This window comes from Arvicola amphibius, chromosome 2 (assembly GCF_903992535.2).
Source record: "Arvicola amphibius chromosome 2, mArvAmp1.2, whole genome shotgun sequence".
NCBI lineage: Eukaryota > Metazoa > Chordata > Mammalia > Rodentia > Cricetidae > Arvicola > Arvicola amphibius.
Window position 1 is genome coordinate 186,121,983 of NC_052048.2, and position 12,446 is coordinate 186,134,428.

Sequence of the window (12,446 nt, forward strand, 5' to 3'; positions counted from 1 at the left end):
GCACAGAAGATTGGCCCAACACAGTATTGAACTGGTATGGTGGTACAACCCTGTAATGCCAGCCCTTGGGAGGTGTTGGCTAGACTGACAGTTTATGGGCAGCCTTTGCTGAAAAATGAGACCCTGCCTCAAAAAGGAAAAGAAAAGAAACCACAGTGCTGTTAGATTCCAGGCATTTCAGCACACAACAAACAGTTCAACTTTTAGGTCCAAGAACTAACAAAACTAATCTAAGGTGAAAGAAGTCAGTGAAGACAGCTTGGGAAAGTGAGCTGAATGAAGAACCTTCTAGAGTGATGAGAAACTGTATCTCAATCAGACTACTAGCTGGCTACACAAGCAAATGTATTTGTCAAAAGTCACTGAGATGTATACTTAAAATATTTATGCACAACACTGTCTAAAATTTTCTTCAAGTAGGAAGATTATGGGTGGTATGTGAGCTATTTAATCTTCCTAAAGAGAACAATTTGTTTCACAATTTTAGTCAATAGCAATTTGCACATATGCACTCTAAGTTCAAAATCGTTTTAGACATTCAAATCCTCTTTTTAGGAGGCTCAGCGGTTAAAAGCACTTACTGCTTTAACAGAGGATAAGGGCTTAGCTCCCAGTACCCACAGTGGGTAGCTCACAATTGCCTGTAACTCTAGTGCCAGGGGAGCCAATAATACTCTTGTGACTTTTGCAGGCACTCACATGCACATACATACAGACACAACACACATAGATATAAACAATAATGAAATAAATTCCAAACCCTTTTTTTCTTTTAATAAAGGTTTATTTATTTTTATTTCTCGGGCGCAGTATTTTGTCTACATTTATTCAACACATAGTGCAGTGTCTAAGGAGACCAGAAGAGGGCATCAGACCCTCTGCAAGATCAAGTGGGTTACCAAGTGGGTTCAGGAACCAAGGCAGGGCTCTGCCAGAGCAACATATGCTTGCTTACCTACTCGGCCACCTCCCCAGCCCATGCCCAAAATAAGATTTTTTAAACTATCTTTTTAGCAACATATTGCAGCATGTTCTAACACAAACTAAGGTTAAATATTTAAAAGAAGGCTATCTGAGACTTCTGTTTTCACTATGAATTGGCTGAATGAAAATGCAAAAAGGAAAAAAAAAACTTAAAACATTCAGGTTAAACAGTTTAGCTGTGACTTTCCGGAAAAAACTAGAAATTCACAAATTATCATCTGGATTATCTGCAATAATAAGTAACTGTTTCTGTGATCAATCCTAGCAGCAACTAAGTGAAGTTACCTGGTCTTGGTACCACCTTCTTTTCTCACGGCTCCTTCCTGAATGGAGGAGATAGAACAGACAAACCGATTGCCAGTATAAACAAAGGCTTCCATCCCCAGATCAAACTTATGTGATGGTGCCTGTGTGTCTGCGTGCACACATACATATGCATGTTCATAGTACTGTTTAAACTAAATCCCTTATGCTGCAAACAGGCTGGGCACAAAGTCTGGATGAGGGCAATGTTTTCATTCTCCTACCTCTCTTTACTGGGATTACTATATGCCTCTTCAATAAGCTCCATGTTGTCCAAATCCTTCCATTTGCCTCCATCCAAGAACTGCCACCGATATGGCAAATGAAAATGAACTCGATAGCACTTATCTAAAATAGAAACATAAAGTAGTAAGACACCCACCCTAGTAAACACTGTCCCCACCCTTCAACTGTCAATGGGAGTGGCCCTGGTCACTGACCTGAGAGCATTCTGGGAAGTTATGAGGAAGCTGGGTTTTGTTAGTGCAGCTCCACCTAGACATTTACATACTATGGTTCTTACTAAGTGTGTCTTCCCTTTAAATGGGACATTACAATGATGTTTTAAATTAAAAAATGTGTCAGTCTAGAATGTCAGATTCCAGATTTCACTCCAACAGGAATCCATCTAGCTTGATGGCTGAGGCCTATAATCTCAGCTACTTGGGAGGCTGAGGCAGGAGGATCACAAGTTCAAAGTAAAAATGGAGTTGGAAATACAGTTCAGTGACAAAGAACTGTATTAGACAAAAACATTAGGTCCAATTCCTAGGAGGAAGGAAGAGAAGGAGGGAGGGGGGGAAAGAGATGAATCCATTCAACCTCACACATTCCACTGAAGGTGGCTTGGGTGCTGAGATATCCTCTGGGTATCTGCTAAGAGACCCACCTTATCTTCAACACACCCTACCCATGTCTTCACATATATTACTCTGTCCACAGTGTCCATGTCCTCCCCTCTAGTTTCCTGTCTTCTAAGTGCCACAGGGCTCACTGCCCTCCATTTCAAGCCCTTGCATGCTGCTTCATCTTGGCTTATGCTGGCTGGCTCTGACACTTCCTTTCAAAAGCTCTGTGAGTTTCTGATACATCTGTACAGAGATGGTGTGTGTGTGGGGGGGAGTACTGGAAGGAAAAAAGGCCTAGGCAGTTCACTGCATTCTGACATGGAGGTATAGCCAAGAAGTAAACTATTAGAAAGATACTCATCCAGGTGCAGAATGTTTCTATATACAAACTAGGAGACAGAGAGATTAGTAGTATTCCAACTATACATATGCAGTATTTTTTGTAGATGAATGAGAAAAGACTTCCAACATTTTGCATGTTTCTAATTGAGTATTAGGCATACGTTATGTAGTCTTCAAAAGCAAGCAGCGGGGCAAGTGAAACAAGGAAGGTCCAAGTGTGCTAGCGCTATGTACACATGCACTTAGTATAGAGACATGCACACCAGTACATGTGTAACATCTTTCTAGATAAACACCCAAGCACCAGGAAACCTTCATTTGTTTTTAGAGGACCTACCTGGCTGCTAAGGAAAAGGTGATTAAGATTCATTTCTTATTAACTGCAGCTAATCCATTTTAATTTGTAGTTTACAATAATGAATTTAAGCTAATTTAACACTTAAAATATTAAAATTTCCTAAAATCTGTACATTCTTTCTCAATGTCAGATCTTTCCAAGATTCCATAAAAAGTACTGTGGTGGGGGAGTACACAGAGGAACATGCTGACATTGCTAGGGCTTGTCAAAGAACAGGCCAGGAGCTGTGCAGGCACAGCAAAAAGGAGCGCTAGGTCAAGAGGCCTCAGAAAACAAGCTGGGGGTGTCCAGGCAAGGAAATCTTGTAAATTCAACAAGGCAGGACATGGTCATCTTGGGGCCTTGCAGCTCCCTGACTTGTACAGAGTCTGGCCTTATATGACTCATACCAGGCTCAGAGATCTACTGGATTCTTGACAAGGAGTGGACCTAACAAATCATGAAGCACTGGGCCAGGCTGAAGTTATGGTAGAGGTTGTGGCCAAGTCAGAGTTCCTATTCCTTCCTTGAAGAGCACTAAAGGAAATGATCAGAAGTGAGCAGAAAGCACCCAAGTGTTGAAATGTTATGTTGATAAGCTCCAAGTACAGGCAAATCTTGGGTGGCCCAAAGAAAAACTCCCTGGAAGAAATCACTTCCTAGGGAACAGTATCTTCCTCGTGCCCACCAGACTGAGGCCTCAGAAAGGATCCAGGAACCCAGGGCTGTAGCTAACAGCAAACTTGGAACTGGATGGACAGGCCAGGATTCTCATAGGAGGATGGAGAGGCCACCTTGACCACAGCAGCTGGCGAGAATTTTGTCACATTAGTAGGAGCAGAAAGCAACCCTTCCATGGTTATCTTCCCTAGTCCTCCACCCTATTTATCAGCTTTCTTGTTTTTCTTCTAATGTTCTCCAACTGACGGAAATCCAGGCTCTAGGCTTCCCAGGTGAGTTACATAAATGGAATCAATTTGGAAAGCAAAGCACCCACATTCACCTCCCCTCCCTCTCTATATCTCTTGGTACAACAGGAGAGAGAAAGGTAAATGTAAAACGTAATTGGAAGCAATGAAAAGTACTACAAATAAAAACAGGACCATTTAAGAACCCTTAAAGCACAAAGCAAGCAGAATAAAATGTAAAGAAAGAGAGAGGAAAGCTAAAAATAAATAAATCTTTTAAAAACAAGAATGAAGGGGCTATAGAGATGACTCGGTGGTTGCTCTTCTAGAGGACCCAGGTTTAATTCCCAGCACTGATATGGTGGCTCAAAACCTTCTGTAACTCCAGTTCCAAGGGATCAGATGCCCTCTTCTGGCCTCCTTGGGCACCAGGCAAAAACTAGGTGTAGAGACGTACATGCAAGCAAACAACTCCATCCACATAAAATAAATAAATAAAATTCAATTTGAAATAAAGTATGTAAAACAAGTGGCACAACATACAGCAAGTGCTGACCATGAGGGAAGGATGAAGGGGATGGAGGGCTTTCTGCTCTGCTCTGTATTCTCTAACCCCTTCACAAAGTGAAGATATTCATGAACTGCTTGTGTGACATCTAAAGACTAAAAATGGAACACAACGTTTTGGTGGCTGCAGTCACAGAAGCTGAGAAAGAATCTTCAGTCAAAGGCTAAGCTGTCAGTGAATACAAAGCTTCTGTGAAAACACTAACCCACATAAGAATTACTGTTTGTGGTAAAGGGTAGGCAAAGGTCCCAAGCAGAGACCACTGGCCTAATATGAAGCCTGAGCAATCCTCCAAGTGCTAACACAAGTATTTCCTCCTCCTACTGCAGTCTTCCCAGTTTCTGAGACTCCCCTAGGCCTACTGTCACCCTTGAGAAGTAGTAGTTGTTTTGGCTTCCACTAGATTGAGTGGCCCTATTTCTGGAAGTTCTATGGTCACTTGACACTCACCTGGTTCAGACCCAGATTGCTATATTCCCAAAAGCTTATCTACAGCTTCATTTTCAAAAATTCAAATAATTCCTTCCATTCTCAACAGGACAGATTCAAAACTAGTTTGGCAAGACCCCTGCTCTCTTTAGGGGTGCCTCAAAGCAGTTCCAGAATGAGAAGAGTCTCCCTCCCACGAGAGGGGAGAAGAGCCTCTAACTTACCTTGAAAGCTACAACTCTTCCGAATGTGGTACAAGCAAATCTGATCACTCTCCTCCTGACTAGGAGCGCCTGGTGACACAGAACCTGAACTTTCTTTTCTTTCTACAAAGAAAAAACATGAAATAGGTCGGCGTCCATTGATGCTTTTCATGTAGGATTACAGTACTTCATGGCAAAAAGAAAGAATCGGTTCATCTCTCCACACACTACCAAAGTGGTCTAGACAAACTGACAGAACCTACCCTTAAAGGATAAAAGTACCCTGATCACATAGGTAGGCACCTGACTTTTATGGTGAATCCTAGAACACTCAGTCATACAGCTTTTTACTAAATCCAGAACATCACAGAGTGGTACTTTTTTTTGCAACTCTTACTATCCATCCAAGTCACTTGGAAAGGAAAAATATAAGGGCATTTTAAAAATTATATTTAGTTCCTATAGTAAATATTTGTCAATGAAGTCTTTAGAACTGGGTACTAACAAGAAAAAAGGTAATATATGGAAAGTTTTCATCTTCAAATAAAATATTCTTAATTTTAGTTTACTTATAAGCTCTTAAGACAGGCATGCTAAATTCTTTCAACGTGTACATTTCTCATTACCACACCAAAGGGTCCTTACCTATTACATTTATCCCATCCACTTAACACAAATAAGAATAGAAAAACTCCGTAACAGCTTTTCCTCATTAACTATCCTATCACCTGTCACTCTGTTATCCGCATCTTTCCTTTTCATTTTGTAAACTCCCAGATATTCCACAGGCTGGACCTCAAAACCCACACCTGAGAGGCCATGAAGTTCTCCTCTCACCAGAGAAGTGACTGTTTGTAAGACCTAAGTCACCAAGAAGTGAGTCCTCCCCTCATTTTTAATAGTTATAATCCAGATGATGCTCTAAACATTAGCTAAAGTGAAACCTCTGTATATCCGAGTATTAACCACCACAACAACAAACACCTGAAGAGACTGGTATGACAGATGCGCTTGCCCTGCAGGCTTGAGGACTGTAGAAGGAATGGTGGAGGGCCGCTTCCCGCCACCCGGCTAGCTTTACCCAAAATACTTACACGGAAACTGTATTCTTTTAAACACTGCCTGGCCCATTAATTTCAGCCTCTTATTGGCTAATTCTCACATCTTGACTAACCCATATTTAGTAATCTGTGTAGCACCACGAGGGGTGGCTTACCAGGAGAGATCTTAACCTGCGTTCAACTGAGAGAGGAGAGGCATGGCGACTGCCTATGGCAACTGCCTATGGTGACTGCCTAAAGCATCTGCCTTCCCTCTCCCAGAATTTTGTTCTGTCTACTCCGCCTACCTAATTTTCTGTCCTATTAAAGGGCCAAGGCAGTTTCTTTATTAACCAATGAAAGTAACACAAACAGAAGACTCTCCCATATCCAAGGACCACAGTTCTGTCACCCAAACCCCACATTTTTAAAAATCTGAGTGGGTCTGGAGAGACGGCTCAGCAGTTAAGGGCTGGCTGTTCTTCCAGAGGTCCCACATTCACTTTCCAGTATTCACATGGTCTCCCCATAATTATCTGTGACTCCAGTTCAAGAGATCTGACATCATCTTTTGGTCTGTGGGAAACAAGCATTCAAGTGGTGCACAGACAAGCAAACAGACATACACATATAGTAAATTTTAAGCCAGATATGGTGATACATGCTTTTAGTCAAAGCATTTAGGAGGGGAAGGCAGGTGGATCTCTGTTGAGTTCAAGGCTAGCCTGGTCTACATAGAAACCTTGCCTCAACAAAACACACACACACATACACACACACGTTGAAGCTGGGCATGTTGAGTGTGCCTACAGTCCCAGGGGAGGTAGAGATAGACAAAGAGATCCCTTGGGGCTCACTGGCCGGCCAGCCTAGTCTATCTGGTGAGGGCCAGGACAATGAGAGAGTCTGTCTCAAAAAAACTAAGATGGGCAGCACTTGAGGAGTAGCACCTGAGGTTCACACACACACACACACACACACACAGAGAGAGAGAGAGAGAGAGAGAGAGAGAGAGAGAGAGAGAGAAGAAAATACAAAGGAAAGCTACAGGGGCTGGAGAGATGGCTCAAAGGTTAAGAGCATTGCCTGCTCTTCCAAAGGTCCTGAGTTCAATTCCCAGCAACCACATGGTGGCTCACAACCATCTGTAATGGGGTCTGGTGCCCTCTTCTGGCCTGCAAGCATACACACAGACAGAATAATGTATATATAATAAATAAATATTTGAAAAGAAAAAAATTTAAAAAAATAAAAAAAGAAAGCTAGAGGCAGCAAGAATAATGTTTAACTATGACAATTAGATAAGATTACCGTGGTCAGTATGCTTGCTGGCACTCTTGGCACTTACCTGATATTTTAGGAAAAGTTCTATTAAAATAGGGTTTCTCTCTCAACCTCTAAATGAGTGGGTGGATAAAAAGGTGTGCTCTGTGGAGGAAGCCTGTTCTCATGTTTATAAAAGGCTAACTAGGGCCCAGGACAGAGACCAGCACATAGCAAATTCTCAAAGTTACTGTAAGAGCAGAGAACCAGAGTGGCCAGCCAACAGCATCTATAATGAAATCCAAACGAAGCAAGTTTTCATAAGCTCCCTCAAGGGCCACACTATTCATCCACATACAGCAGGTAGTTAAGAAATGCTTATTAAGTAAAAAACCTTTGGCCAGGCACAAAAGTAGATACTTAAAGCCCCAGCTACCAGGGAGACTGAAGCAAGCAAGACAACTGTGCCAAATTTGAGGCCATTTTGGAGAAAAAGGGAAGATGTCACCTCACAAAGGAAAAATAAGTAAAATCTTGAATGCATTTTAGCTTCAAATTTTTAGAATTGTGTATTTAATCTGGAGTGTCTATAGAGATCAGGAAACTAGAAGGGACACATAAGGAAGAGAAAAAGACATAAGGCAGCAAGGGGTTGGAATACAAGTAGATTAGGGAAACTCTAGGGGTGAAAGGTTTAAGCAAGGATGGGGCTAGGAATAGTGGGGAGTAAAAGGTGGGGTGCATTTTTGTTTTTTTGTTTTTTTTTCGAGACAGGGTTTCTCTGTAGCTTTGGAGCCTGTCCTGGAACTAGCTCTTGTAGACCAGGCTGGCCTCAAACTCACAGAGATCCGCCTGCCTCTGCCTCCCGAGTGCTGGGATTAAAGGCGTGCACCACCACTGCCCATAGAGTAGGGTACATTAACTGAAACTAAGGCTCTACTGAAAAGGGCTTATAGAAACACACCGCTTTATAAGGTAATTTTAATATGTAAATTTTAAAAAAGGAATTTGAGTAAAGGTCCACTGCATGGATGGACAAGTCTTTCCCCCAGAACACCCGAGTTACTAAATAAAAATCTTAGTCCCAGGCATGGGACACCTGTCTTTAAGAGTCATTGGTCAGGGAGGCCCCAGAGGAACCCCAAAACAACACAGGTTATTGTTCTTGGCTGCTCAGCATTAAGTAGACAGTGAAGACACAACATACTTTGGAAAACAGAAATCAAACTGAAACTAACCCGAAAACATCCTCCCTGCTGGCTAACTTTCACAGTGGTAGAAGGCACAAGGCAGGCCACTGGAGGAAAAAAGTCATCAACAGAATACCCAGCACTGATTGGATTCTGCAGGCTACATTCTGCCAGGCAAGATATGTCTACTGATATAAACACATCAGGGGCAACCAACTGCTTCTGGTTGATTTGGCTTGCTCTATAGGAGGAAATTCATGCTTGGTAGTACAAACCAACCAAAAGTCCATGGCTGGAGAGATCACAGGCATTAGACAACCTACTGCTGTTGTTCTGCTCAATGAACATGTTGTCAAACCACCTTTTAAATATGCATTTTATACCCATATATTAGTGCTGCTTTCAACCTTGGTTATAGAAGATTCTTTCTGCAGTATAGAATTATAACTGGTCAAAGTGCCAAAAATAAGTGACTACTAAGTGTTTAGTATTATATAAAACATTTGTATCAACGCCCCTCAAGGACAAGGGAACAGAAAGAATGAGAGCTGGAGGATGGGGAAAGTACTACGAAACGCTGCCTTCTAGACAAAGGATGGCCACTGCACGCATGCATTCACAACAGCTATGGTTTACATGCACAAGATTAAGCCAGTCAACATTCCATTATGAATGGGAGAGGGGCTTATGAGGCTCTACTCCTAGTCATGAGCTCTTGGCAACTAATTACTGCTTTGGAAAGGGGAAGTCATCTTTCTTTGGTGAACAGGTTGTTCATTCAAGTGGATGACCCCATGTCAACAAGCATGCAGGTTGCACTAATGAAATTCAGTGGTAAGAGAACTTGCTGCCAAGTTTGGTCCCTGGGACCCACAAGGAGAGAAAGATTTCTACAAACTGTCTTCTGACCTACAACGCATGTGCTATAGCACAAACTTGTGCGTGCGTGCATGCATGTGTGCGAGCACTTACGCTCACACACACACACACACAAATAAATGTTAACAACTTTTAAGATGATAGCATGAGGGATCTAAAGTAATGGGTCCGTGGTTAGGAATGTTTGCTGCTCTTCCAGAGGACCTGAATTCAGTTCAGAGCACCGACATGGAGGCTCAAAACCATCTACAAATTCAGTTTCAGAGGATCTGATGCCCTCTTCTGACTCCTACAGGCACTTACATATCCACAAACACACACATACACATAAATAAAAGTAAAATAAAATCTTTTTTAAAAATCACATAAAGTTGGAGAAAGTATTGGAAAGAGTAGGAAGGGGATTTGGGTTGGAAATGATTAAGAAAAGTGTATACATTACGAAATTAGCAAAGAATAAATAAAAATTATTTTTTAAAAAATTCTACTAGAGGCTAAAGATTGCTGAGCAGTTGAGAGCATCGGTTTCTCTTCCAAAGGACCTGGGTACAATTCCCAGCATCTACATAGCAGCTCACAACCATCTGCCAAGGACTCTAATGCATTCTCCTGACCTGTGACCTCTACAGGCACCAGAAGTGCATGGTGCACAGACACACATAGGAGAAAAAAAACCTATGAACGCAAAATTATAAAATCTCAACTGAGAAGTCATCTACTTGTCACTAAGCCTGACAGACACTTAAAAAAAAAGATCTCATGCCTACTCACTCATGTTGACAGGCCAAGCACTGTCTAGATGCCAAAAAGAGTTAGGGAATAAGGCAAAAAAAAAAAAAATTAACAAGGGGGGAACATCTGCTTACTCATGGCTGGAAGATGGACAAGGCCAGTTTTACAAATGCCTTCTTGAATTCTTCTGCTATATAAAGAATACCACCTAATGGTTGGCCCTAGAGCTGTATAACCAGCACCCCAACTCTAGGTCCCTCACTGAAAGGAAAAATTCTCCAGAGAGTGGGAAGGCAATTGCAGAGGAGAGCTGACCTCACTTCAGTGCAGACCCAAAGCCTCTAGGGTACCCACCCCAGTTCACATCACCTAGAATGCCTTGTTTGACTAAGCCTAGACTTCAACTCATCTTCAGAACCTGAGATAGGAAAGATCAATGACTGTTACTAAAGAAGTTTACAATTGCACCAAGTCATATTGTATTTACCAACCAACAAAAACCCAGGTCACAAGCTCAGGGCCCACAGCACTTTCCAGCAGCCTTACCAGAAGTTCCCGGTGAACCTACAGGAGAAGGGGACACTTTGCTGAGAGCAGAACCCTTATTCTTGATGTCATATGCATTCCGGTAAGCAGAGAGCAGCCTGCTCACCATGTCAGAACTTATACCCAGCTTCTCCAATTTCTGCAGATTCTCAGAGTTAGTGATCTCGTGGGACCTCTTACAGCCAGCGCCAAACTTGCACTCTCCCTGTAAGTAGTACTGGCAGATATGGAGTTTAATGCATTGCTTTTGAAATGAGCAAGAGCCGAAGGGTCCATCGCCTTTGTTGTAATGTAGGCAGATCTGTTGACAAAGAGCATAAAAGACATCATCCCATGAACACTTTACACAGCACATCTCAACAGCCATGCCACGGTGAGAAGGGGCCTCAGAGCCAATGTATTATTTCACCATTCACATGGGCCAGAGAGGTCACCTTTCACTTAAGACATGGATACCAAAATGCTCCCTAAAATAAAATACACTCCGAACAAGACCCTCCCCTAGGAAGAGCCATACAACTTCAAAGGAACAGGAGCAGTGGCAGTCTCCTACCTACCCTTACCCCCAACAGCCGCAGCAAACCAAGTATCTCTTACTAGTTCATTTCTCCCAATTTTCCTTTTTAAGTTCAAAGTCAGAGAGGTTATGAGGGCTAATGTATCTCAGAAAAGGCCAAATACCACTGCCTCATTGTTGTGGAAAATTATTTTAAGATGTGTTGCATTTGTTTAACTCTGTGAAGCTGTGTTGCTGTGCCTGCCTAAAACATCTGATAGTCTAATAAAAAGCTGAACAGCCAATAGCGAGGCAGGAGAAAAGGATAGGCAGGGCTGGCAGGAGGAGAGAATAAATAGGAGAAATCTGAGAAATGGAGGAAGAAGGAGCAAGAGAGAACAAGGAAGATTCTAGGGGCCAGCCACTCAGCCAGTCACAGAATAAGATATACAGAAGTAAGAAAAGAAAAAAATCCCAGAGGCAAAAGATAATAGGAATAATTTAAATTAAGGAAAGCTGGATAAAACAAACCAAGCTGAAGTTAGGCATTCATAATTAAGACTAACCCTCCATGTGTGATTTATTTGGGAGCTGAGTGGCAGACCCCCCAAAAGCAAAAGAGTTTAAAAAAAAAAAAAAAAAAAAAAACCTTCATTTTTCAATGGAACTCACAAACTCCAAAGCTCAACAGCCAGGCCCCACAGGTAAAGGAGGCACCGGCTGCTCAGGCCTGAGGTCTTGACTCAAACACCAGAGTCATTGTTAAGGTAAGAAGGAAGAACAACTCCACAGAGTTGTCCTCTGACCTTCACACTGTGGCACACTCATACTCACCCTTGTACACATGTGTGTTTATGCCCCACTCCTAACAAATTTAATAAATTTTATTAAAATTTCATCAGCTGGCCCCAGTCACACAGCTAGTCACTGCATCTGTTGTTTGTTCAGCTGGGTTGCTGGCAAACCTCAACCTTTTTCTGGTTTATTGATACAAGGTCTCCCATAGCCCAGACTGGCCTCAACCTACATAACTAAAGAGAAGATGAGTCCTAGTCCTCTGTCTTCACCAAGATCACAAAACACGCACCACAATGCACAACTACAGACGGGAAGCCTGACCCCCATCCGCTGCTCCTTTTCTACATTTCAAGTACTTCAACATGGACACTGGCCCACCTACTTGACTCCTAGGCACCAAGTTTCATAAGCTGTAGAAAATCCCTTGAGGGCTTCAGAAGCAGGACTCGGTTTTCCTTCAAGGATTCCACCCACGGGAAAAGCTAGACGTCAATTCTGACAGATGCCGTGTGGACAAGCCACTCATCAGCTTTGAGACTCCAATGTTTAAATCTCAATGTGGCAGAGTTGCTGTGATTAC

General features: G+C 42.4%; 1 protein-coding gene across 1 annotated transcript in view; it reads right to left on the reverse strand.

Annotated features, from left to right (window-relative positions):
* Positions 1 to 12,446, reverse strand: part of Parp12 (poly(ADP-ribose) polymerase family member 12) — a 41,216-nt gene that overhangs the window by 22,272 nt on the left and 6,498 nt on the right. The window contains exons 3-5 of the mRNA XM_038318529.2: positions 10,573 to 10,873; positions 4,944 to 5,045; positions 1,512 to 1,635 (exon numbers count right to left, since the gene is read on the reverse strand). Coding sequence (XP_038174457.1) covers positions 1,512 to 1,635; positions 4,944 to 5,045; positions 10,573 to 10,873 — 527 coding nt within the window. The remainder of the gene's footprint in view (positions 1 to 1,511; positions 1,636 to 4,943; positions 5,046 to 10,572; positions 10,874 to 12,446) is intronic.